The following is a 23677-nucleotide window of genomic DNA, read 5'->3' on the forward strand; positions in this document are numbered from 1 at the left end:
GCTTCCCTCACCTCCACTTCGTCGCTGGGTCGTGGTTGTGCTCCAGTGTGCGTTGGTATCGAGGTTGAGATTGGTGTGTGGTTTCAACGTTTGGGTAGCTGGATTTGGGTTTGGTGGGTTTCGGCGTTTGGGTTGTTGGATTTTAGGGGTCACGGTGGAGATGGTGGTGGTGGGTCGTATCGACGTGGGTCCAATTTGTGATTTGTGGCTGTGGGTTTGTTTTGTGGTGTGCTGTGGGTTTGTTTTGTGGTGGTTGTGGTTGTTGGTGGTGGTGGTTTTTTTTTTTTTTTTCTTTTGCTGTGGACTAGTGGTGGTGGTGGTGGTGGTTGTGGGTGTGGTTGTGGTTGATGGTAGAGGTGGTTGATGGTAGAGGTGGTTGTGGTTGGTGCTGTGGATGTTTTTTTTGGGTAGTGGGATATATTATTTTATTGAAGTGGTTATCTTATTTTATTGTGATGTTTATATTATTTTATTGTGTTGAAAGCTAAAATTAATCAATTTCTGCAGCATGTGTGTAGGTAAAATAGATAAAGTAACTTTTGGTAGAACTAAATAACTAAATTTTTAACTATACTGCTGTGGATACTCTAGGTTAGGTAAACTCCCTAAAGCAAATCTGGGCCTAATTAAGGTCCATAGTCCATACTATAACAAGGACCTTCACCCAAATTAACACTTCTACTTCAATCCCAATTTTTTATCCGCTAATTAAACATCACATCTTTGGAAATGTCACATTCTCATTTTTCTTGGGAGGTGATTACCATTTTGAATTGTGATGATACAAGAATCCACCTAGTGGGAATGTCGGAGTTTTTGTACATGAAATGCACATGTATCTTTGAAAAATCCGGGATCAATGATGTAATTATTTTCAAGAATGATATGCTATATAATCAATTATATGCAAGAATGTTATGTTATCAGGAATTTGATACGAATGCGACAAAGAAACTTAATGTTCCTTGGAATCCAAGGTTCTGAGTATATATGATGCTTAATTTCATACTAGTTACCAAGATTCTGAGAACCATATGATCGGTTGAGGTTTTCGCTTTTTAGTGCAATAATAGGCAAAAATTTGTCGTCTGGTTCTAAGAAATATAACCAATCAGAATCATCAGATGTTTCTGGCCATTAGATTTAGACTTGGCCTTATGTACGTAAAAATGTGTCCTTTAGATTAGAGCTGAATAAACAGTGCTTATATCAATTGAGCAATGTTAAAAAAAGTAAATTTCCATAATTTGTTAAGATGGCATGTGTAATTGTGTATTTTTAAGAGTTTTGTAGCTGTTTTTGGCCATTAGATTTAGACTTGGCCTTGTGTACGTAAAAAGGAGTCCTTTAGATCGGAGTTGAATAAACGGTGGTTATGTTAATTGAGCAATGTTAAAAAAGCAAATTTTCATAACTTGTTAAGTTGGTATGTGTAACTATGAATTTTAAAGAGTTTTGTAACTCAATTAATACTTTTTGGCGTTTCTAATGAAAAGAACTAGGATTCAAATCTTCCAATCAATTTTTTTTTTTTTTTTTTTTTTAAATGGTACGTGTAAGTTGTTATTATGAGCCCATTTATTTGGGTGTTTGAGTTGGGCAAACGTACGTTTTAAGACCAAAACTTGAAAACTTGTTCAAACGAACTCTATATCAATTTAAATTTTCACTTGGACTTATCTTTAACGCCATGTTTACCATGAACCAAGCCAATAGTTATGGAAATTTCTGCGGCCTTCTATTTATTTTTATGTGCATGCCTCTATCCAGAGCCAAGTACATCATTAAAACGCTTTTGGCTGCATTGCATGTCTTGGCACATTCCTTTTACGGAAGGAAATCAAGCTTTGGCCATTATTTTAATACTAGCTAGGCAGATCTTAGCTCAATTCCAAACAGACTCTATAAGTGATTTCACATAAGGCCATGAAAAAAAATGGATCTTTAGAAAACACAAAAAAAATAGATTCAACGCAAGTGCATGTTTTCTTTAACAGGTACATCTATAAACTCAAAAAGTCAGAACCCTACAGTGCTTCACAGTTTGAGATTGCAGTATAGAGCCTTATATATAACACATCCACTTCTAGAAACAAAGAGTGATAAGAAATCACAAGAGAAAATAATGCATAACCAAGAACATAGAAAATAGAACAAAGAAATAAAATAACTACATAACTTTAGAACAAAAGCACTTTACATTGCTTCTGAGTCCATTTTGAGTTGGAATATGCATGCTATTCCAGAAGTTCGCTTATCTTGTGAAGAGACTGGAGACAAGGAGTTAACTTTCCAGTACTCACCCCTTCTCTTCTCATCTCCATAGACCCATTTCCCTTCCTCTCTCTTTTTCTCAGTTCCACCACTATCTGCACTTGAAATTGAAACTTCTCTCCACTTGCACCAGATTCTCAACATGATGTAAAGCATCACAAAGCATATCACTGTAGAGATAAAGACAATGACCACTATAATTCCCACCACTTCAGAATTGGATAGCTCTTTTTTTCGCTGCCTCACGGATTCTGAGCATGATAATAGTGGTGGACCACATAGCCTATCATTACCCAAGAAAGAGCTGAGTGGGAAACCAGAAAAGGTTGAAGGTAGTTGGCCTTGGAGATGATTATTTGACAGGTTTAGCATGTGGAGGCTGGTCAGTTCACCAAGTGATGAGGGTATTTCTCCTTGGAGTTGATTAGAAGAGAGGTTAAGTCTCTCTAACTTAACAAGGTTTCCAAGAGAAGATGGGATTTCCCCGATGAAGTGATTTTTACTCAAATCCAAGATCACTTGTAACTCAGTGAGGCTTCCTAGCTCAGATGGTATTGAACCTGTCAAGAAGTTTTCTGAGAACCTCAGTTCATAGAGCTTCTTACACTGTTGGATTGTTGAAGGAATGGAGCCCGAAATTTTGTTTCTTTGCAGTGCAAGGACATTAAGAGAAGTTAGATTTCCAATCTCCGGTGGGATCTCTCCCGAGAGATTGTTGCTCTGGAAAGAAAGTTTTAGTAATCTTGAACAGTTTCCAAGCTCTGCAGGCACTGTTCCATAGAACTGATTGGATGAAAGGTCTAACTCACCAAGTTCTTGTAAGCTTCCTAACCATGGAGGCATTGTGCCTGTGAACTGGTTATTGTTAAGTAATAGGTGTTCAAGTTTTCTACAGTTTGAGAGTTCAGGTGGCAGTCCTGCTGAGAGATCGTTGAATGATAGATCAAGAAACTTGAGCTCTGTGAGATGGCCAAATATGGAAGAAATGTTTCCAATGAAATGATTTTGTGCAAGGCGGATACGGCTTAGATTTCTTGACATGGCTAGTGTAGTGGGAATGGGACCTGAGAAGCTGTTGTTTGTTAAGTCTAATACAGTCAAAGCATTTGAACCAGAGAGTGGAAAGATAGTTCCATTAAACCTGTTGTGAGAGAAATTTATGATTTTGAGGCTTTTGAGAAGAAAGAGAGAAGTGGGAAGAGGTCCTTCAAAGGAGTTGTTATAAAGAGTAACGAGGCTCAATTCTGAAAGGAACCTGAATGTGGGTGGCAATGATCCAGAGAGCTTGTTATCTGCTAAGGCCAAAAACTGAAGCCTTTTGCAGTAACCCAAGCTTGGTGGTATTGGACCTGACAGGTAATTCTGCCTCAGATGAAGCCGAAATAGATTCTTAAGCCTCCCACTTGTTGCTGGAATGGACCCTGTAAAATGGTTTCCAAAGAAATCAATTGCTGTCAAGTTTGTGCAGTTTGTTAACTCTATAGGTATTTGTCCTGACATCTGATTTTCATAGAGGGAAATGACACTCAACATCTGTAGCTTCCCAATCTCCATTGGAATTTCACCTGTGATTAAGTTGTGAAACAGAAAAAGATTTTCCAAATTACTCATGTTTCCTATTTCACGAGGTAGAGCACCGATGAAGCTGTTATTATTGAGTGCGAGATCTTTCAGGTTCTGTAGTTTGTCCAGGAGTGATGGAAGTTCTCCTTCAAACCTGTTATCAGAAAGGTCTAATTGTTGGAGTGAGGAACAGTTGAGTAGCTCCAAAGGGAATTTGCCCGAGAGCTTATTTCGAGCCAGAAGAAGTTGTTGCAAATTTGAATTTCTTAGGCAGAAGTTGCCTGGAATGCTACCTGTCAAAGCATTGTTAGAAAGAACAAGGGATTCAAGATTCTTTAACTGGCTATTGAGAAGGCTTATGGCTCCTGAGAGATTGTTTTCTGATAAGTCAAGCGTCTCAAGCTGAACCAACTGGTTAAGCTCTGAAGGAATTTCACCACTTAATTCATTCCCAAGCAAATTCAAGTACGTCAGATTGGAGAGACGGCTTAATGCAACAGGAATTGATCCAGAAAGGCTGTTGTTAGCCAGGTTAAGAATTTTCAGTGATTTAAGCAATCCCATTGACGAGGGGATATCCCCTTGGAGCTGGTTGTTCGAGGCTGCAAAGTTTTCGAGTTCTTCACAGCCATGAATCTCTTCTGGTATAAGGCCACTGAGACTGTTATTCTGCAAATCAAGAAATATCAGATGCTTCAAATTACCAATCCCAATTGGAATGCTTCCATTAAATTGGCTATAAGCAAGAGCCAATACTCTCAACTCAGTCAAGTTACCAATAGTTGGTGTAATTTCACCTGTCAACAAGTTATTTCCTATTTTAAGAACTTGCAACTTCTTCAGTAGACCAATCTCTGCAGGAATCTTACCAGAGAGGTAATTTGTAAAGAGGAGCAGTATCTGTAGATTTTGAAGCTGTCCGAGCTCTGGAGGTATCGAGCCAGTGAGGGAATTTGAGGACAAATCAAGTATTTCAAGTGAAGTGAGGTGCCCAAACTCATGTGAGAGTGAGCCTGATAGTCCTGAACCAGATAGATTCAAGCCCAGAATATGAGCCTGATCATCTGAACATGTCAGTCCATTCCAGCTGCATATGTGAACTTTGGCAGACCAGTTCTCAAGAACTCCCGCGGGATCAGTGAGTTCTGATTTAACTCTCAGCAGCCAATAAGAATCTGTTGAATCATCTCCAATAGTAGCAGCAAGAAAACTGCTAAATACTACAAAAAGCAGCCTCAAGTGAGACATTTGAATGCTGTCCATATCAAAGCATATGGCCAAGATTGATTTGCAATTCAAGAATCAGATACCTTACTAAAGATTCAATGCTATTACTCAGGGAGCTTAATCCTATTTAGAAAGGTAAGGCAAAAATAACAAGAGAACCTCAAGTTTAACAGAATCAGCAGAAAAAGCAGGAATGGATGGAATAGAAACTCGTAAGGAGAGAATTTGAATCAGAGATAAGACAGGTTTTAACTGCTAGGGATGATGGAAGCTAAGGGGATTAAATAGTTTTATCGAAGTAGGCCTACCTAATCAGTTTGTAAAGGAAGCTAATAACCATAAAGTTATTAAGCTTTAGCCTCAAAATTTTCACTAAAGGCAGGAGCTGTCCCTTTTTTTTCCCCTCCACCTTTCAGTTCTAATAAAAGGTGTATATGGCAGTTTTTTTCTCATTTGTCTGCTCAAAGCAATTATGCATTATTCTCTCATGTCTTAGTAGCTTGTGAGATGAGCAAGTGCATTGATAAGATTTTGATGGGCATGCTGAAGGAACAAAAAGTTAAGAGAGACCACTTGTGCTGAAGTGAAACATATAATTTGGTCTCTCTCTTTTCTTTTCTTTTTTCTTTTTCTTTTTCTCTAGGCTCTACTTGCTGTGAAGTTTAGAATGGATTTCCACCATAGAACAAAAGATTTTCTGTAGCTGTAAAAATTATAAATGAAAAATAAAAAAGAAGAAAGATTCCCTATTATGTTTCACATAAAATTTTGTTTTAGAATCTATTAGAATTATTCCAAAAAAGATTTTGTTTTACTATGTAAGAGAAGTGGTCAAAATAACCTCATGGATTGTCAACCAAATAGGTATAAACCCATCATGTTACTGAAATACTAGGATGCTTAAGTTGATAATTGGTCACCCTACATTTTTAGCTTTGCTAAACAATTCCTTGACAAAGTTTATTCGGCTATCCAATGGTGAGTATTAAAACATCAAATCAAAAAATAAAAGAATACAATCAATGAATCTGATTTAGGCCTTTTTTTCTTTATGTATTTATTTTATTCCTTTTGCGTGTCTCCAGCTTTGCAAAATTCCATCTCAATCTAATGAGATAATAGACTGTTCCAAACATAAAATCTCCTCACTCTTAACCTAAACTATACCTAATTCCAGATTAAATACAAGAAGAAAACAGCAAAACAAAACAACCACAGTGCTCAATTTCACATGACAATTGATACCAGCTGCATCAATCATGTTCATATACAGATAGATACAAGAGCATGTGAGGTTGGTGTAACACATCAAAAAAAAAATACAGCATTAGCCCTATAAGCCTAATTAAATTTAGCTCTGAAAGACAGTGAGAGAGCCTAGTTTTAGTGAATGGATACCTGCTGAAAAAACAACCAAACAAAAGAGGACAAAGAGCTTCACCTCATTTTAATTTTCTATGACTCATAATTTTGTCCTCTTTGCTTTCACCTCTAGTTTTCTATCTTCAACTTTGCTTAGTTTCTTAGGATTTAAGCAGAGAGGGAACCAATATGAATGAGAGCACAACTAGGTGTGTCCCATCAACATTCAGACAAGGAAACAAAGTATGTTCTATCTGGACCATTTGTTACCCAAGTGCTTACTATTTACTTTCCACACGCAATATGTAGTTCAGAAACATCTTCATGTGTACAAATCTTCATGCTCAGGATATGTCCACGTCCTATTTTTCTCCATGCCATAAAATTGGGTTTGTTAAATAAACATATATATTACATTCTCTTCATATTCTACTCACAGCTACTGCAGATAATGAAAGCCATGTAGCAAGAAAGATTCCTTTCTTTTTGGTCATATCCAAGAACAAACATTAATAAATCATCTTACAAAATCATAAAGCCATGCAAACACAATATTCCATAAGTCAAATGGATCATTCCACAGGAACTTTTTCCATTTTCTACCTAATTGAAAGTCTGAACATTACCTACTCTGGAATTTAAAAGGAATCTCGAAGATGGTTAACAAAGACATACAGCCAAAGGAGAAGGTAAATTATTGAACACATCGATAATAAGAAACTAATTATATTCTGCTTTTATTTATCTTTCAATTAAAAGGAAAAGGGTCCCCAAAAAGTTATATTATCTGGTAATAAATACTATTAAATACACACTTTTTGATAAAATAGAATCAATACCAATATAGAATGAAGGAAAACTATATTTTCAGTAATTGTTTTACTTAAATTCAGTGAATCCTTTGTCTGTATGGTAAAACAATAATTTATTTATTAATTGAGGACCCCTTAGGCAGAGAAAACAGGCAATGGCATTACCTAAGTGAAGATATTATATGATATATCAAACTTTGTTGAAAAGGGAATGGTCAAGTCAGATAGTATTAGTATTATTTAGTCTCAACCACTAACCACTATTTCTTTCTTATGTTAATCAGCCTTTTCAATGCTTTCATACTCTAATTGTTTGCATCAGTTGTTGACTAATCATGCTAATCTGCCTTTTCATATGATAGAGTTTACATCATTCTTTTATTTATATAAGATGTTGACCAAGGTGCTCTTTAGTTATAGGTTTTTCTAGTCTTAGTAGCCAAATATTTTCAGTGCCTATTGGGAGCCAGATCACTACGACCAAATATCAGAAAAGGATTTAATAAAGCTTCTCCATTTTTACACAACCACTTCTAGTTTTTCATCACCTCTAATTAGAGTATTCATATTTACAAATCTTAAATTTGGAGTGTACTCTAGTATGGAAAAAGCAGGAATGGTTCTCGAAGAATTGAATAATGTAATTTTTTTTTTTTTTTTGTTGATATGATAAAATTTGAATTTACAGTATCTAGTATTCTAGTTTATGATAATTACTATTTACCATTGAATTAAGATACCAACAATAATCAAAGAATCGAATAATGTATCTTTTTTTATTTATTGACATGATAAGATTTTACTATCAAATTAAAACATTAATGATTTTTTTTTTGTGTCTGTGTAAGAGTGTTTTGGTCACAAGTATATTGTTAGAGGAAAAGAGATTTCACCAATTAATTGGAAAATATATCTGAAATGAAAAATACATATTTTTTAAAGATATGACAAGGATGCAATCAAAGTCATCTAAAATTTTAAAAAATTAATCAATTATTATTTTCAATGTTACTAATATATATATATATATATATATATATATATATATATATATATGGTATGGCTGCATGTTAAATATGTTGAGTATAGGATCGAAAAAGCTTAATGCAATGGGAGTAACGTAATGAGAGAGGAGTGCACTAAATCCCCAGCCCCCTTTTGATTCTGCTATTGGCATTCAAATTCAACGAAGGGTATCTGCAAGATGAAATTTTAGGGAAAGTGCAATGAATTTTTATGGCAAGAAGGTCAAAAGAGTTGCACCCATATCTTTATCACTTAAGGCCCAACAATTTCGTATACATGCGTAGAAAAGAGAGAGAGAGAGAGAGAGGTGCTAAAGATTTTGCACCCGTGTGGTAGTGCTTTGAGCACTACCTTAAAGACTTTGAATTTTAAGGTTCCTAAAAGCCTTGAAGTTCTTTCACAAAATCTGTCATGTTTGACAATTTGCGAAAGAGTTTTAGGATTAAAAAAAACAACTTCAAATTAAAGCCGGAAGTCGGAACTTTAGAAGAGGGTATATTCATGTTTCGGCTGTATAGTCACTGTATATACTTATGCTCTCACAATATGTGAGATCCACCGCATGTTGTGAGAGAGCTGAGTATAATAAAAAAATAAATAAATAAATAGGGATGTTTATCCCATATTGGTTGTATGTGTTTAGTGTTCGCTATTTATAACTTCAGTCTATAACTACAAAAATTAGGCCTTTCTGATTTATGATGCATATTGCATAATATCATAATGTTCATTGATTTTCAATATTGCTAATCAAAATCTAATTTCTTATAGACTCTAGTGGAAGTAGAAAAGCCTTGTCTTAGTAAGATTTGAATGATCAACTTTATTACAACACGTTTGGTGCAACTTTCTACTTATGTTCTATTATGGTAGGTTACTGCATTGTCATCCGACATTTTTTGGTGTCATAATGTCATTTCCATCATTCGGTTACACTTGGGTGTCCATTGTCATTTTTCACTGGTATCATGTTCACATCAACCTTACCAACTTTTTGGTGGGCCGACTCATATACTGTATCAAGGTAGGTGGATACAATCATAGGATAGCAAATTTCTCTCTCTCTCTCTCTCTCTCTCTCTATATATATATAGCTAAAAACTGAAGCGTAATATTTATTATTACTATGCTTCTATTAAGACACATCAGTAGCCACATCATTCACTTCCAACTCTCTCTCTCTCTCTCTTAACTATTTTTCTTTTTATTAATTTTCTTAACTTATTGTTACATATTCTCAAACCTTTTCCCCTCCCTTTTACCTTTTCATCTTCCCACTACTAACTACCTTAATATCTCTCTTCCTCTATTCCTTTATTTTCCTTTAATTTTGGCTATTCTTATTCTCATCTTCTTATTATAAATTTCCAATTCTCTCTCAAATTCTGTGCATAGATTTCTCACACAAAAAATGTTATTTCTCTCTCTCAAATTTTTTTTTTTTTTTTCATTTTTTGGTGGTCTTGATTTCCTATTATGTGACTCCCATGGATTTGTTGTGCTAGAGAAATCATGGTCCACTCCCAATCCTTTGTGATCATGGTTCAGTGTATCAAAAGTTTTTTTTTCTTCTTGTATTTATCATTAATATTTGTTTGCAGCTCATTTGCATTAAGCCACATCATAGAATTCATGTTTGTGATTTCAGTAAATCTGATAATAGATATGGGAGTAAGGAATAAGTATACTACCAATGCTTGGAAAGCCTAAGTATACCACTATTAATTGTCAATTACAATTGTTGTTTATGTTATCATTGTTATTTGTTGAACTGAAGTAATGAACCTATATACTTGGCCTAAATTGAACATGACCGTGCCAAATTTTGAGATGCATATCTTTTTGAGTTATCAAATATGCCTAGACCATATGAGTTTCTAAGTCTTCATTTTTTTTTTCTTTGGTTGAGATTATGAGTTCCTTTCCAAAGTATTATTGATAATTGTGAATTGAAGAGTTTCATAATTATTTTCCTTCTTTTTTATATATATTTTTAATTCTTTACATCCTATAATGTGGTTGATGTGGTATGGCTAGCCTCATATTACACTATAAAAAAATGCAAGTATATTTTCAGTTATTGAATAATTAACATTCTTTTGTAGGTTATTGAATTATTTCAATCTCATATTATCAACGTAAGCTATTTTCAAAGTTTATTTTAAGCTGATGAATTTTGATGTATTTTAGAACTTTACTTTAGATTGATGTGATTTAGTTTTGTATTTTTATGATGGTATTTTTTTTTCTTTGATTTAATAGATGTCATCTTATTACATTATAAAAATAGTTTATTAGAATATATCATTGTTATATTATATAGCATGACTTGAATAATTTGATATTTATTACTATATCTTATATTTTTACCTTTTTTTGTTCTTATCTTATTTTTTATAAATTTGTTTCTCTGTCTCTCTCTCGATTTTTTATTCTTTCTTGCAACTCTATTTTAGGTTGACGAATCATTATATTTTTTAAAACTTTATTTTAGGTTAATATGTTTTAGTGTTACTGTGGGGCCTGAAAATTGGAATCCCGGCCCACTTCACATTAAGGGCCCAAAGCCCAGGCCGAGGAGCCCTATCTTCAGGGACACATAATAAAAACTCCTTGAAAGGCCTAAGGATGTGGCCGAGGACGACTCTATGCCCGACATCTCGCAAAGCGCCCAAAGGAAAGGACAGATTCAGCACAGGAGCAGCACAGGGGGAAAGGCTGCCAACACCTTAATGTGGAGCCCATCGCCTGACAAACCTATACTCACACCCTGCTATCCAGCTCTTTCCCAACCACTCCAACGTGAGGGTTGATAAGACGAGTAATCACCCCAAGTAAGGAGAAACTGACACGTATCTGAGGAACGGGAGAAAATACCAATATAAAAGGAGGGGGGATGCCCAAAAGAAGGGGGGGCAGACACTGCTACCAAGGGGGAAGGATGAGACGCTGCTCGGACTAAGTCCGAGGAGATGGACCTTTCAAACCCCATCCATGTAAGATAGGATCCTTCAGGCCAAATTCATCTACGCATGGGTCTCCATGAAAACTTGGATCAAACCATTGCCTAGCGCCCAATGTCATGCCTTTCCAAACCCACTCTCTATAATCATATTGTTTGGGCCCTCTACACGCGAGCCCAACGCCATCCTTGGGTCGTGAAAATCGTGTCCTTACAGTTACATTTTTTAGTTTTCCATCACAAGTAATCTCTCTCCCTCTTATAGCTTTGGTTTGATTTTTGTTTGAATTACTTAGTTATTTTGTAAGTGAGAATTTGAATTTATATAAAAATAAAAATAAAAAGTCTTGGATATGTATTTGAATATGCCTTTCAATTATTTGAGTAATTGCAATTTTAATATGATTTTTTATTATCATAATAATCTTCTTTAAGAGAATGAAGAATTCGAATGATTTATTCAAAACTTAAAAAGTTTAATTGCACAAGAAAAAAATTAGAAAAACATAGTGCACTATAACATAATTTCAAATAATATGGACCACCTCATAAAGGAATAATATCAATCAAATGCAACCCAAAATAATATAAAGATACATTGGTATAGTTAGAAAGATGAAATAATTTTATAAATTGTTTAATTTTTAGGGAGAACAAAATTTAGAAAACAAATTATATTTTATACCACAATTATAAAATAATTATTTATTCCCACACATCATGTGGGTTTGCAACTAGTATATGTTTAAGAATAATACACTAATACCACAACATTTTCATTGCTTCTTGAACAGGCAAGTTGTTATTTCACACGGGCTTTCTATTGACTCCGCTTTATTATTCACCATTGACAACTTAGCACCTCAAGACTTCGTCGGAAAAATTGTCTCTCTAGACTTATTAGAGTCCACCAGAATTTGAATGCAAAAGAGATTTGGGTAATTCTTCTTTCATTTTGGCCACTTGCAAAGCACAAAAGGCAGGAGTGTTTTCAGAAAAGGAGATATCCTGGGTTTAAACCCAGAACCTTGATTGTAAAGTGCAGAACCAGATGCATGAGAAAAACAAAAAATGTGAAGCACCTGCTCATGCAAGCTCAACATATATGTGGCAAAGTACAATAATGGTATCTAAAGCACATTGCAACCTGCATTTTCAACACATTAGTCCAACAAAAAAATTACAAGAGTACAAAAGTATAAACAAAGTACTCCGGTAGACAAAATTTGCAACATGTTGATGACAGAAAGAGCTTAATGCTCAACAGGCTTGCTCATGTTTTTACTGTTCTAGATAACCTTAAAAAATGCACATTTGTCAGGAATATGATCAATCTGTAGTTAAAATGTTCTATATACAAGTAACAGTGGAGCTTGATGAACATGTAGACATAGAGCATATCAATTCTCACAAACTCAACTCTCCTGCATTTAGATTTTTTTGCCTCAATCTCGTGCAATCACCTTTTAATTTCCTTTAGACGAGTTAATTGCTTCAATACCCTTTTCATTTTGAGTTCCCAGCAGAACATAACTAAGCTAAGAGTCCCCCTCCAGATTTATTACATCACCTGAAACAAGACTAACTGCAGTGTTGTTCTCTATTAGGTGAGGTGATAATTTTACCAATCGTTTTCTGAAATTCTTCACTCCACACTCATGGCAGTAGAAGGGAAAAACCTCATCAGGAAGCTTGAGAGAGACCATATGCAGATCACCCCAAGGAATTGGAGGACATTCAGCAGCGTACTCAAAGAGCTGTTTATTGCTAAGTTGTGCGAGGTCATTTCAGCTCCTCTCACTGTAAATGACAAGGCTGTCACCAGTTGTGCTGCTCTATTCAGCTGGTGCAATCTATAAACCTGTTAAGAATAAAGACCTCTTTACTTTTTTTGCTAAAGACCTCTTTACTTTAAATGAAGATTCCACGCAGGTCTATCCCTAACATCACTATTAAAGTTTTTCGAAGGAACACAATTTTAAAGTCTTTTGACTGATTCAGACGCCAAAACAAAAAAGTTTTAAACCATTAACCTGAAAGCTGCTAACCAGGCAGCTTAAAAAATAAAAACTCTCACAAACAGTTAAACAATGAGAAAAAAGCATGCATATCAGAGTGGATCAGATTTTATCTTTTATCCATTTTCAATACTGAAAGAAACACCAAAACAAGTTTGGTCAGAAATGAGTGGCATTGCCCTTACCTGAAAGATAATTGGAATAACAGACCATGAAGGGGACTTCTTATATCTTGCATACTGCTCAAATGCAAATTGGACAACAATTCCAACCAGGTATGGAGCGAGAGTTGCAGATGCGGCAGGACCAGTCCAAGGCCAAACCAAACCCATTGTCACCATAGGAATTATTAGACTAAGCACCAGGGCAGCTACAGAAGATATACGCTGTCCTAAATGAGTGACCAGGGTTCTGTTAGTGCCTGTAGCAGAATCTGGCTCAATAGGCCTCCTTAAGTGGTCTATTAGAAGAACAAATACTGCAACTCCACAGTAAAAAAGAGCTTCTGTGAAGAACAATATGAGGAAATCTGCAGATGGAGAACAGAAAATAGCTTAGAGACTGAAACAATTTTAACTCCTAAGCCAATTCACAGAAAAGGATTTAAAAAATAGATGTTTTGTATAAGCCAAAAAATCAATATGCAATCCATAAGGACAAGCCAAGTTTGAATTTCAGAAATTGTAAGACTCTAGCATTTGAATCTGACCAATTGAGCCAACTACAGATTGTTCCACCAATCCATTCCATTTTGAACCACGTCCTGTATTACCTTTAGGCTCTCACAAACACATTGATGTTATTCCCATCCATGTCCTTGTTGATTATTGCCCTTTCTTTCAAGAAATTTCACCATACCATTAATCATAAATCCCTGTTGAATAAGCTTTTAAGTTCACTTTCTCGAACAGTGCATATATTTTCTAGAAACTTTAGCACCATCATATCCACCTAGTCCTCAGCAACTAAAACACTCCTCAATAAAACCCAAAGCATCCTAAATAATTGCCTAGTGTCCACCAGTAATTGCCCTGTCCTTTGTCCCCCCCCATTTCTAAAAGCAGCATCAAATTTCACCTCCTATTACAGTGACACATCTGAAATTACAGGGCAGCACATACAGTGATACATCGCAAGACCTAGACAGATTCTGGAAGAATATAAAAGGTTATATCCAATCCACAATGCTCCCAGTTTTGTAAGGTCTAGGGTAGGTGATTGGAACTTGGAAGGCCGTCTTAGCCTCTCTCTCTCTCTCTTTTTGAGAGGCTAAAGCAAAATGACTAGAAAAACATATAAACCATCCCCCACACCACCACCACCAAATAAATAAATAAATAAAGAAGGAGAAATCACCTTGCCTGTTCTTTCATTATCCAATGTCCAATCTTTTGTTTTATTTTGATATTTTGTTAAAAGCATGTTTTAAAAATTCAAGATTCTCACTGAAAATAAATAAGGCAATTCACAAGATCAACATAAGAATGTGGGGTCACCTGTCAACAAAGAGTCCTCAAATATAGTGGATAATATTCTGCGCAAATAAAGTGATGGGAAAATGAAAGAGGCTACAAGGACGGCTGGACCAACAAACCATAGTAGGTTGCTTGGGCTCTGTTGTGGGTTTGATATGACGATATCATTCTCCCTTTGATAAGGACGGATATAAAATGAAATTAAACCCGGCTTCCCACTAGTTCCCTCAAAACGGATATTTGGACTGCTTGTGGGAGAGACTTCTACAGCATTAGGATGATTATTTTCTTGCTCTGAAGCATCTGGTTTGACCTCACTGTATTGTGTCTGTTCTTCAGAAGAAAAAGCACAAAGAATGCTTCGCCTCTTCAGGAACCTTCCATTTAAATTCAGCTTTCTTGCTATGCACTGGCATGACTTGACTACAATACATATTTAGAGCCTGAATTATCAATGTGGAACTTTTCACAGAACAAATCAAAGTAAACTTCTTATATTTTAGGCAAGAAATACTCAACCAAGTCATTCAATATCTAGATAGATGAAGAAAGGCCTAGCAGCTATATTCAAAACAGAGTCCAAAAGCTTTCATGTTATTGTGATTTGTATTTAGACTTCCTAGTTTGAATAGTTTGCAGCTAGGTCAAAGAGAAATGAGTGCACCACCTAGTTTGCAGCTTAAAGAAAATTTTAGAATTTTGAAAACTATCAAACAAATATGGAAGTTACCTTTAACATAACTTAATTGCTGACAACCATGTTGTTGTCTCTCAAAATATCCTCGTGATAAGCTCAACTGAACATCAAAGTGAAAAAGTTATAGGGAAGACCAATTTGCACTTTTTAAATAAAATTACTTGCCACCCAGGGGAGAGAGGGGGGGGGGGGTGGTAATCATAAATAAGATTAGAAAAAAATAGCAATTCCAATAACTGAGTTTCTTCAAATAAAAATAACCTTTCAAATAATAATGCGAAAATCCACAGAGAAGGATGTAACACAATTTCTAGTATGGCTTCATACTTGACATTAAGCTACTGACATGCAGAAGCACAATTAGGTGTAATACCATGCATCCCATTCATGTTTAGGGCAATAAAACTATAAAAGTACCTTAAAAGAACTTAAAATACTAGGTCAGCAACAGAATCCTCTAGTTTCTAAAAGCCATGCCTTGGGTGTAAGTTTGTATTCCTAATCATTAGTAAAAAAAATTTATTAGCATTTACGCAGTAGCCATCCTAGCCATACATTATTTACGCATAGATTTTGCCTTTTCTTTCCTTTCTATATACTCTTATTTATTTAGCACCAAAAAAATAGCTAATTAAATACTACCACCAGTTTCTTTGCATAGCTATTTAAAGATCTCTTCAAAGCAAAGCAGTTGTTGAAAATACAGTGACATCATTTAGGACCTCTATTTACTTATTTTTAATAACTAACAACAGATGTGACCTCTACCAAAAGGATGAGACTATGGACAAAAAATATTACAATAGAGAATGAGGAAAAGAAAAAGAAAGAAGGAATGCAACCTACTAGGAGGTGACACAGCCAATACAAAAACCAAGCCATTGAACAAAGTTCTTTAAAGGCAAGGTTCTTTTGAGCATAGTAGAATTAGTATTATTGGTAAGTTACAAACGCACCTAATGGGTCTTGAACCCACCTCACCCTCCACCTAATACTTATAAGGGGAGGTGTCAGTTGAGCTGAGCTCATTGGCTTGAATAGAGTAGAATTAGTGCACATAGAACTAAGTGATAAGCCAGGCTCCACATTTCCCCTCTGCCATCTATATGGGGCAAAGTTCAGCAAAGTGGCCCATTTACAAGTTATAATGCCTAGAGTTCAGAATCCATGTAAATACATTAAAAGTAATATTTGTACTTCTGGTATTGTAAATGATTAATGATTATGCACACTTACTCTCCCAGTTTAGGCATGTAACATGATATCAAAAAGCTGCAGGCTCTATCATCAGTTTCAAATTTTGTTGGCATTGATGATGATAAATTACCACTTATCATAAAACTTTAAGTGCCAATGGCCTTATAGCCAAGTGGCATCCAGGTTCCTTTGTAACTTACTCAGGAGTTCTATCCCCCGCACTTACCAAGCAAAAAAAAAAAAATCATAAAACTTTAAGTTAGAAAAGGATGAATTTAACCATTTAATTAATTATTCTAACATTCTCCCTTGCATGCGGGCCCCGACTCCCCTTAAATACATGGGCCCCTACACATGATTTTTAGCTTTTTTTAATGGGAGGTAGAATGGAAACAGTGTTTGAACCCAGGAGCCACTTGGTCCAATACCCCCTTCTTTTTTTTTTTTTAATTAATGGCATTTTATCTAAAAAGTAGATTACTCCATGCTCACGATGTTGTGACGAACACAAAGTAACCTAAACAAATTACAAATCATAATAACTCATCAGTTCTTCCAAAAGCGTAAGCTTTTAGGAAATGGTGAGTTCAATCATTTATTTGTCAGAATTTTGGCATCAAAATTCAATTATTCAAAGGTCCATAAAACAAATCCATTTGCAATCAACAATCTTATTAAAACTGCCTTCTCTTTTATTTACTTTTTTCTCTAATTATAATCTCATGAAAAGTGTTAAGTACTCTAATTGCAACAGACAATGTTCTAATGATACGTATATTCAGCTACACATTGATGTATCACCAAAAAATGCCTATTCAAAGAGAACAAATCAAAAGTGAAAAACAAGTAAGATTAATCTGCCCCCATTTTGTATTTTGAGTTGAACAAAACAATAGGGCTCTACAAACAATCCTATCTCTGCGCAATGGCCACTACTAGACCACACTGCCAATCTTAATTGAAACTACCTGACCCTCCATTTTATTTTATTTTCTAACATTGGCAACATCAATAGGCAGTGTAAATAAGCACTGGGAATCAAATTCATAGTTACTGAAAAACCCTGATGCATGCACACTCATAACTTTGACCCATCAAATTTACTTGTTAAAAAAAAAAAAAAAAGAAGTGAAAACAGAGTAACCAAACTGAAGTAGAAGCATACCTGGGAAATTTTCGTGGATTGAAAAGGAGAGGAAACAGTTGCAACGAAACCAGAAAACGAAGAACTAGCTTTTACAGACATGTCTGAAAGCAAAAACAAACAGGACAAGAGTTTGTCACGGACTCAACCACTCCATGTCAATGAATTTTAAAGCAAACCCATTTGATTTGGAGAATATTTAAGAGTACCCATATGGGAATTTTCTCGAGAAAGAAAGGAAATGGTGGGAAAAATGAGGGATTGTGAGTTGTTGGTTTTGGAGTTTTTTAAGAGAGAGAGAGAGAGTAGCGGCTCTCTTTTGGACAATTAGTCCTATTACTAAGGTCATTATCAGCAAAAAAAATAGGCCATTTATCGGCCAATCACTCTTTTCAATTTATTTTTATTTTTGATAACCACGACGGGAGGGGTGAGATTTTAGCATGGTTTTTAAAACCCATACGGTCAAAGAATCAGAAAAATTTAACTGATTTTTGGATTTTATTGGACATGTTTAGGATTTGATTCCTAGTTAAATCAACAAATCCAATCTAATTTTTAAAACCATAGATTTTAACCTTAAAAGTTTTTGTTGAAAATATTACAAGATGTCAATTAAATTACAAAATTTTTTCTTTTTTACCAAATTCATTAATACACCATTTTCTTTTAATCTAAAATTTAATTCACAGATAATAGTCCACTTTTAGTCCCTTAGATGATGGGACCAAACTAATAAAAAATGACATGTTGTCACCCCATAAGTACTAAAAATGATCGCTTTGAAATTTTGAGGTGGAGTAGAAGAACAATTAAGGAGGCTCTAGGGAAGCTGCGAGATGTGAATGTTCCTTCCTAGGGTTGGTATGAATTGGGGTCATTTATTGTGTATGAGTGTATTTATGTAAACTTGGATATCTTCAAAAATTGTTGGAGGGAAAGAGACCACTTTGAGGATAGGACCTTTTTTGGGTAGCACTTACCCATTTTTTGTTATCCATGTGATATACTTTGCCATAATGATTAGGGTGGCAAAATTCTCCACTATGTTGGATACATCTCACCCATTTTGTCCTACGTAAGTTTTTTCCACCGCAAAAAGGCGACAACATGAGATTGGGACAAGTTTTGCTCGTTTTGACTCATCTTGTCCAGCCCAACCAGGAATGTGTGTATGTAGTTGGATATATATTTTTTCAATTTATATAATTTAATTTTTTTATACAAATCCTTTTTTTTTTTTTTTTTTACATAATCGATTACCATCCCAAAAAACTTGCTTTCTTTCTCTCCCACCTATCATTCCTCCTCTAGTTCATCTCTATATCATCAATGTCTAAATCACCTAATTATGGGTGGCAAAATACCTCTAATCTGCCCTATCCCATATTTTATGCATGCTCAATCATGCTCATATTCTATATGCACATACAATATTAGAAGTTGCTTTGAACTATGAGTTTTATCATTTTAATTTATTTATGTAAATTTTTTAAAGGACAAAGTTCAGCTACAAAATTGATTGTAGTCAAAATTAGTTGTAGCCTAAGGCTACAACCTTACTCTACAAAATAAATATCACTACATGTTTTGAAAATCTAATAGTTGAATTGCATTTTTTACGCTCTCAATACACATATCAAATTTTGTGTTAATCGGATATTATTTACTATATGATCTATAAGTTTATATTTTATGCATAATTTTAAATTACAAAAACTTGCAATTTAAACAATTTATTGATGACATAACTATTGATCTTTAATTTTTTAGAAATTTTGCAAGCATAGAGGATATAAGAAGAAGATGTAATCTAATTGTAGATTTGTCAAAATTCACCTCTAATAAAAAGATATTGAGTAAGGTTGTTGCCTTAGGCTATGTAAGGACGCGATTCGTGGCGGACCGTAACAGTGTCGGGTTCGCACGTGAAAAGGCCCCTAACAACATCATTTGTAGAGCGTGGGTTTGGAAGGCTAGGCCTTGATCGATAGGCGGTGGGTTTTTCGCGGTGTTCGTACCAGTTTAAGTTTTCCTACACCCCTAGAGTCTTTCTCCTGAAGGTGGGCTGGGAGGCTCTGATTTTTGGCCATTTTTCCCAACCCCCTCATTGGTACACCTTCCTTTTTATTATATAGTCCGTCTTGGTTGATCCTGACCCTCCACTTGTAGGTCAGGCAGGAGCTTACTTCTGTATCCATCCCATCAACCGTCCCGTCTAACTTTCTATTAGTTGCATGGACCGACGTTTGCACCGCCCAAACGTCTTTTCTCATTAACCAGCTTTGGGTATTGGCAGGTGCATTTACTAAAGGGGGTGGGACGCACTTTCCTTGGTCCGAGTTCACACCCTGCTTCCCTTTGGGCCCCATTCCGTTCACATCCCCTTGAGGGGGCTGTTCGGGGATTGCCTACACCAGGGTGTTGGTCTTCCTGTTGAAGCTATGGAATGCCGAGGACAGGGTAAGTTCTCAGCCGTTCCCCTTGCTACCTCGGCCACTGATCATTCGTCTTCGGCAAGGTACCTCCTCGGCACGGGCCCTGGGCCCAGATAGAGTTTGGGCCGGACTGCAGAACTCTCGGACCCACAATAGCCCTTCAAAATCCTGCTATCCGTCCCCTCGGACGGATAGGAGGGTTTTGATGACATCATGGATCTGCCAATGCCTATCAATCCTTGTCATCTAGCGATTCCCGAGGTTTTTCACCTGCCCAAGGCACGTTCCTAGAGCCGTTGGAAGGCGAAACGTGGCCTCATTAAATACGGGCGGCTTGGTGCTTCCCACGTTCAACGGTGTGATGGAAATCGAACTGTGGTGATCTCCTGGCCTCTTTGGGCGGGAAAAAGGGCGTGCAGTTTACCCTAGAAAGTATAAAAGATTTTTTGGAGATGGATCCGTCTCTCCAGTTCTATACTTAAGAGTTTTAGTGCGTGTATCCAGGGTTCATCCGAACTTCCGCCCAAATTCAAGTCTATCTCAAGCACATATAGCCCATCCGAAGCGTAATTCTCTTTTTATGTAAGTTCCCTATCTCTATTAACTCACGTTTTTTCTTTTCTGGATTTATTTCTCTTTGGCTCCCTTTCTTTTCCGTCGCGGGTTAGGTTTGTTTTAGTAAATGGCAAAGGCGGCTAAATTGAGATTGAGGAAGTTGGTCGATTCTGAAGAGGCGATGAATAAGTTCATCGTTGATTATAGGATTCCCCCCAACGTAAGGCTGGAACACTGTAAGATGGGGGAATGGCACATTAAGAGGGGGACGGGCGCGGTTGTAATTCCCGTCCTCGCCTTTGTAGAGGGAGGTATGAGAATCCCTATGGGACCAGTGACAAGGGGTTACCTCAGGCATTTCCGTTTAGCCCCTACCCAGTGCGCCGGCAACGTTCTTAGGATTTTGGGTTGTGTGGACGCTTTAAACGAGAAGATGGGTTTAAGACTGACCCACCATGATGTAAACTGGTGCTATAACCTCCAAAAATTGAAAGGAAAGACTTACTACATGAGGTAGAGGGATGATAGGATTCGGTTGATCCAGTGCCTCCCTGATTCCAACAAGGGACTGAACAAGGATTTTCTTATCGTCTCTAGGGAGTGGCATGATGGCGATCCATGCCCTGTAGTAGAAGGAGAACCAGGTGGGGTATTAGGAATGGAAGAGGGATAACCCTTTAAACCACTCTAACCTAACTTCCTTCGATAACTAATTACGCATATATGTTTGTTGCTTTTGTAGATGAACGCGCCTATAAACGGCATTTTCATTTAGTCAATCGGGCAGACTTGGAAACCGTTTTACAAGCGGCAGTTTTTGTGAATGACAGTGATGGCCAAGTCCGTGCAGCTCACAAAATACTAGGGTACCCTCCGGTTCAGAAGTCGTTCGGGGACGCGAAGCACGTGATTAGTGCCCGCCGTCCTTGGCTTCCAAAAATTACCGTGGTAGAGAAGGGATTTTTGATTTCGCAGGAGCCAGCTGTCCCCAAGAACATCCCCTTGGCGGGCCCTTCTTTGTCTCATCAAGCAGCAGAGGATGAAGGTGAGCCAGATCAGCCGGAGGAAGGGTTCGGGGTATTTGACTTAGTCTACCAATCCGAGGACCCTCCTGGTGACCTAGCCTTGTCCGAGGCGGAATTATCATTAATAGGCACCTCTTCTCAAGCCGAGATGGGAGTCAAAAGAATACCTTTAACCCCCCTTCTCCAACTCCTCGAGGACCAACCAGGGAAGGATAGCCAGGAGGCACCACAACCCAATGCTCCTCTTCCACCAGCTCGGCCCCTTACAATCCAAACCAGGTCATCCTCCACCAAGTCCCAACCACAATCCACCCGCTATGAACCTCCCACCTCCTCCCAACCAGCTCGGTCTCCTCGACCCGAAGGTGCTGATTCCAAGAGAAAGAGGATCCCCAAGGGCAAGGACATCGTGGACGAGGGAAAATCCCAACCTCCTAAGGAGAAGGATGAGACTCCGCCCACAAAACAACCGAAGACCGGACCCCAAGGCAGAGGCAAAGGACCCGCAGTTCAAACCTCTCAAGGCAAAGGAAAAGGAATTGATTCCCAATCCCTTCCGAGCGCCTGGCTTCCTGCCCCAATGCTTCACGGGGGTCCATTACTGGAAACTGCCTCTCTGAGGGACCTTGGAGACGGCGAGGGTGGATACGTGGCAGATGCATTAGGGAGAACCATGCTACTCCCTAATGACATGGAAGAGCTGAAGAGAATGAGGATGCAGGAGGTTTTTCTCAGTACTAAGAGATACTTGGGCATGGTAAGATTTCTTGAAACCTAACACTTTACTAATTCTCGTCACCAGTTTGTCACTCACTACACGTTCATCTTTCTTGACAGGCTCTCCAGGCAACCTATAGGATGGAGGAAGAAGTGCATGACAGGAGTAAGGTGGCCGAGAACGAACGCAAGAGGCGCATAACGGCCTCAAAGACTCTCGAAGCTTCTGAAAAGGAACTTGCCAAAGTCAAGGATGACTTAACAATGACCACTCGCGAGAGGGATAACGTCTCGGCGGGCCTTGCCAGTGCCCAAAAACAGGCCAAGGACCAAACCAAGCGCGCAATTGAAGCCGAGGATCAGCTGCAAATAGCCAGAACTCTGATCGAGGATTTAAATAAGCAGCTGACCACGGCTCTGCATGAGAAAGGAGTGGCAGAATATGCCCGTGATGAAGCCGTAAGGGCAAAGCAGGAGGCCGAGTTTGCCAGGAATGAGGCAGAAGCTGCCAAGAATACGGCCGAGGACGATGGTTACAACATGGGAGTAGCCGAGACCCAGGCCACCCTTAAGGCGCAGATCCCTGGTGTGTGTAGGTTTTATTACTCCCAGGTTTGGGAGGAAGCATTGAAGCGAGCTGGGGTGGATGCCTCATCTGATTTGTGGAAGGCGGAGAGCATATTCTACCCGGCAGCCATCCGCGAGGCCACTTCGACCAGCCCCGCGGCTACTCGTGATCAACCCGAGGAAGAGATCACCCCGTTGGAAGACTTGCAGGCCAGCGGTTCTTCTAGCAAGGCGCCCAAAGAAGGAGAACTTCAGGATGTGACAGTGATATCCCAGCACACGGATTCTGAGGCACCTAAAGAGGTTGCCGAGCCCGTGGTTGGCATTCAGGTGCCTAATACAGAGGAACCCACCATACTTGCAGAGCCGCCACAGGCCACTTCCCTTGCTGTGGTTCCCCAGAGTACCAGTGCTGGTCCTGTTCAGCCTTCCCCAGAAGGGACCATCCTTCCAGGCACCGAAGCTGAATCTGCTCCCATCTCCCAAAATGTCACCGACAAAGAAGCAGAAAAGTAGAAGCCCTCGTTGGGCTTTTTGTATTCGTTTCTATTTGAACGATTAACTTGTTTCTTTTCCTTTCACAAACTTCCTAATTTATTGATGGTTTACAAGCATTTG

The 23677-nt window shown here is 37.6% G+C and overlaps 2 protein-coding genes across 3 annotated transcripts; both read right to left on the reverse strand.

The window, feature by feature from the left end:
• Positions 1–1987: 1987 nt before the first annotated feature.
• LOC115962801 (LRR receptor-like serine/threonine-protein kinase GSO1) lies at positions 1988–5578 on the reverse strand. 2 transcript variants are annotated; one of them, XM_031081674.1, is made up of 2 exons: positions 4707–4933; positions 1988–4506 (listed from the first exon to the last, which is right to left on the reverse strand). In XM_031081674.1, exons 1-2 carry the CDS (start codon positions 4836–4838, stop codon positions 2197–2199), a joined length of 2442 nt encoding a protein of 813 aa, XP_030937534.1. In that variant the 5' UTR covers positions 4839–4933; the 3' UTR covers positions 1988–2196. The 2 variants fall into 2 exon arrangements, with proteins under 2 accessions (XP_030937534.1, XP_030937533.1); XM_031081673.1 differs by having other exon boundaries at positions 1988–5578.
• A 6775-nt stretch (positions 5579–12353) lies between these two features.
• On the reverse strand, positions 12354–18091 carry LOC115965741. Its single transcript, XM_031085036.1, has 5 exons — positions 17779–18091; positions 15450–15516; positions 14741–15142; positions 13430–13773; positions 12354–13087 (listed from the first exon to the last, which is right to left on the reverse strand). Exons 1-5 carry the CDS (start codon positions 17857–17859, stop codon positions 12872–12874), a joined length of 1110 nt encoding a protein of 369 aa, XP_030940896.1. The 5' UTR covers positions 17860–18091; the 3' UTR covers positions 12354–12871.
• Positions 18092–23677: the final 5586 nt, after the last annotated feature.

Source organism: Quercus lobata, chromosome 10, assembly GCF_001633185.2.
Source record: "Quercus lobata isolate SW786 chromosome 10, ValleyOak3.0 Primary Assembly, whole genome shotgun sequence".
Taxonomy (NCBI): Eukaryota; Viridiplantae; Streptophyta; class Magnoliopsida; order Fagales; family Fagaceae; genus Quercus; species Quercus lobata.

Bases quoted from the DNA above. Each gene is read 5' to 3' on its own strand.
- LOC115962801 (XM_031081673.1), bottom strand. From the start codon at position 5,100: ATGGACAGCATTCAAATGTCTCACTTGAGGCTGCTTTTTGTAGTATTT.
- LOC115965741 (XM_031085036.1), bottom strand. From the start codon at position 17,859: ATGTCTGTAAAAGCTAGTTCTTCGTTTTCTGGTTTCGTTGCAACTGTT. The intron at 15,517-17,778 runs GTATGCTTCTAC...TTTGATGTTCAG, and splicing joins AATCCACGAAAATTTCCCAG to TTGAGCTTATCACGAGGATA. The intron at 13,774-14,740 runs GTGACCCCACAT...CTCCATCTGCAG, and splicing joins TGAGGACTCTTTGTTGACAG to ATTTCCTCATATTGTTCTTC.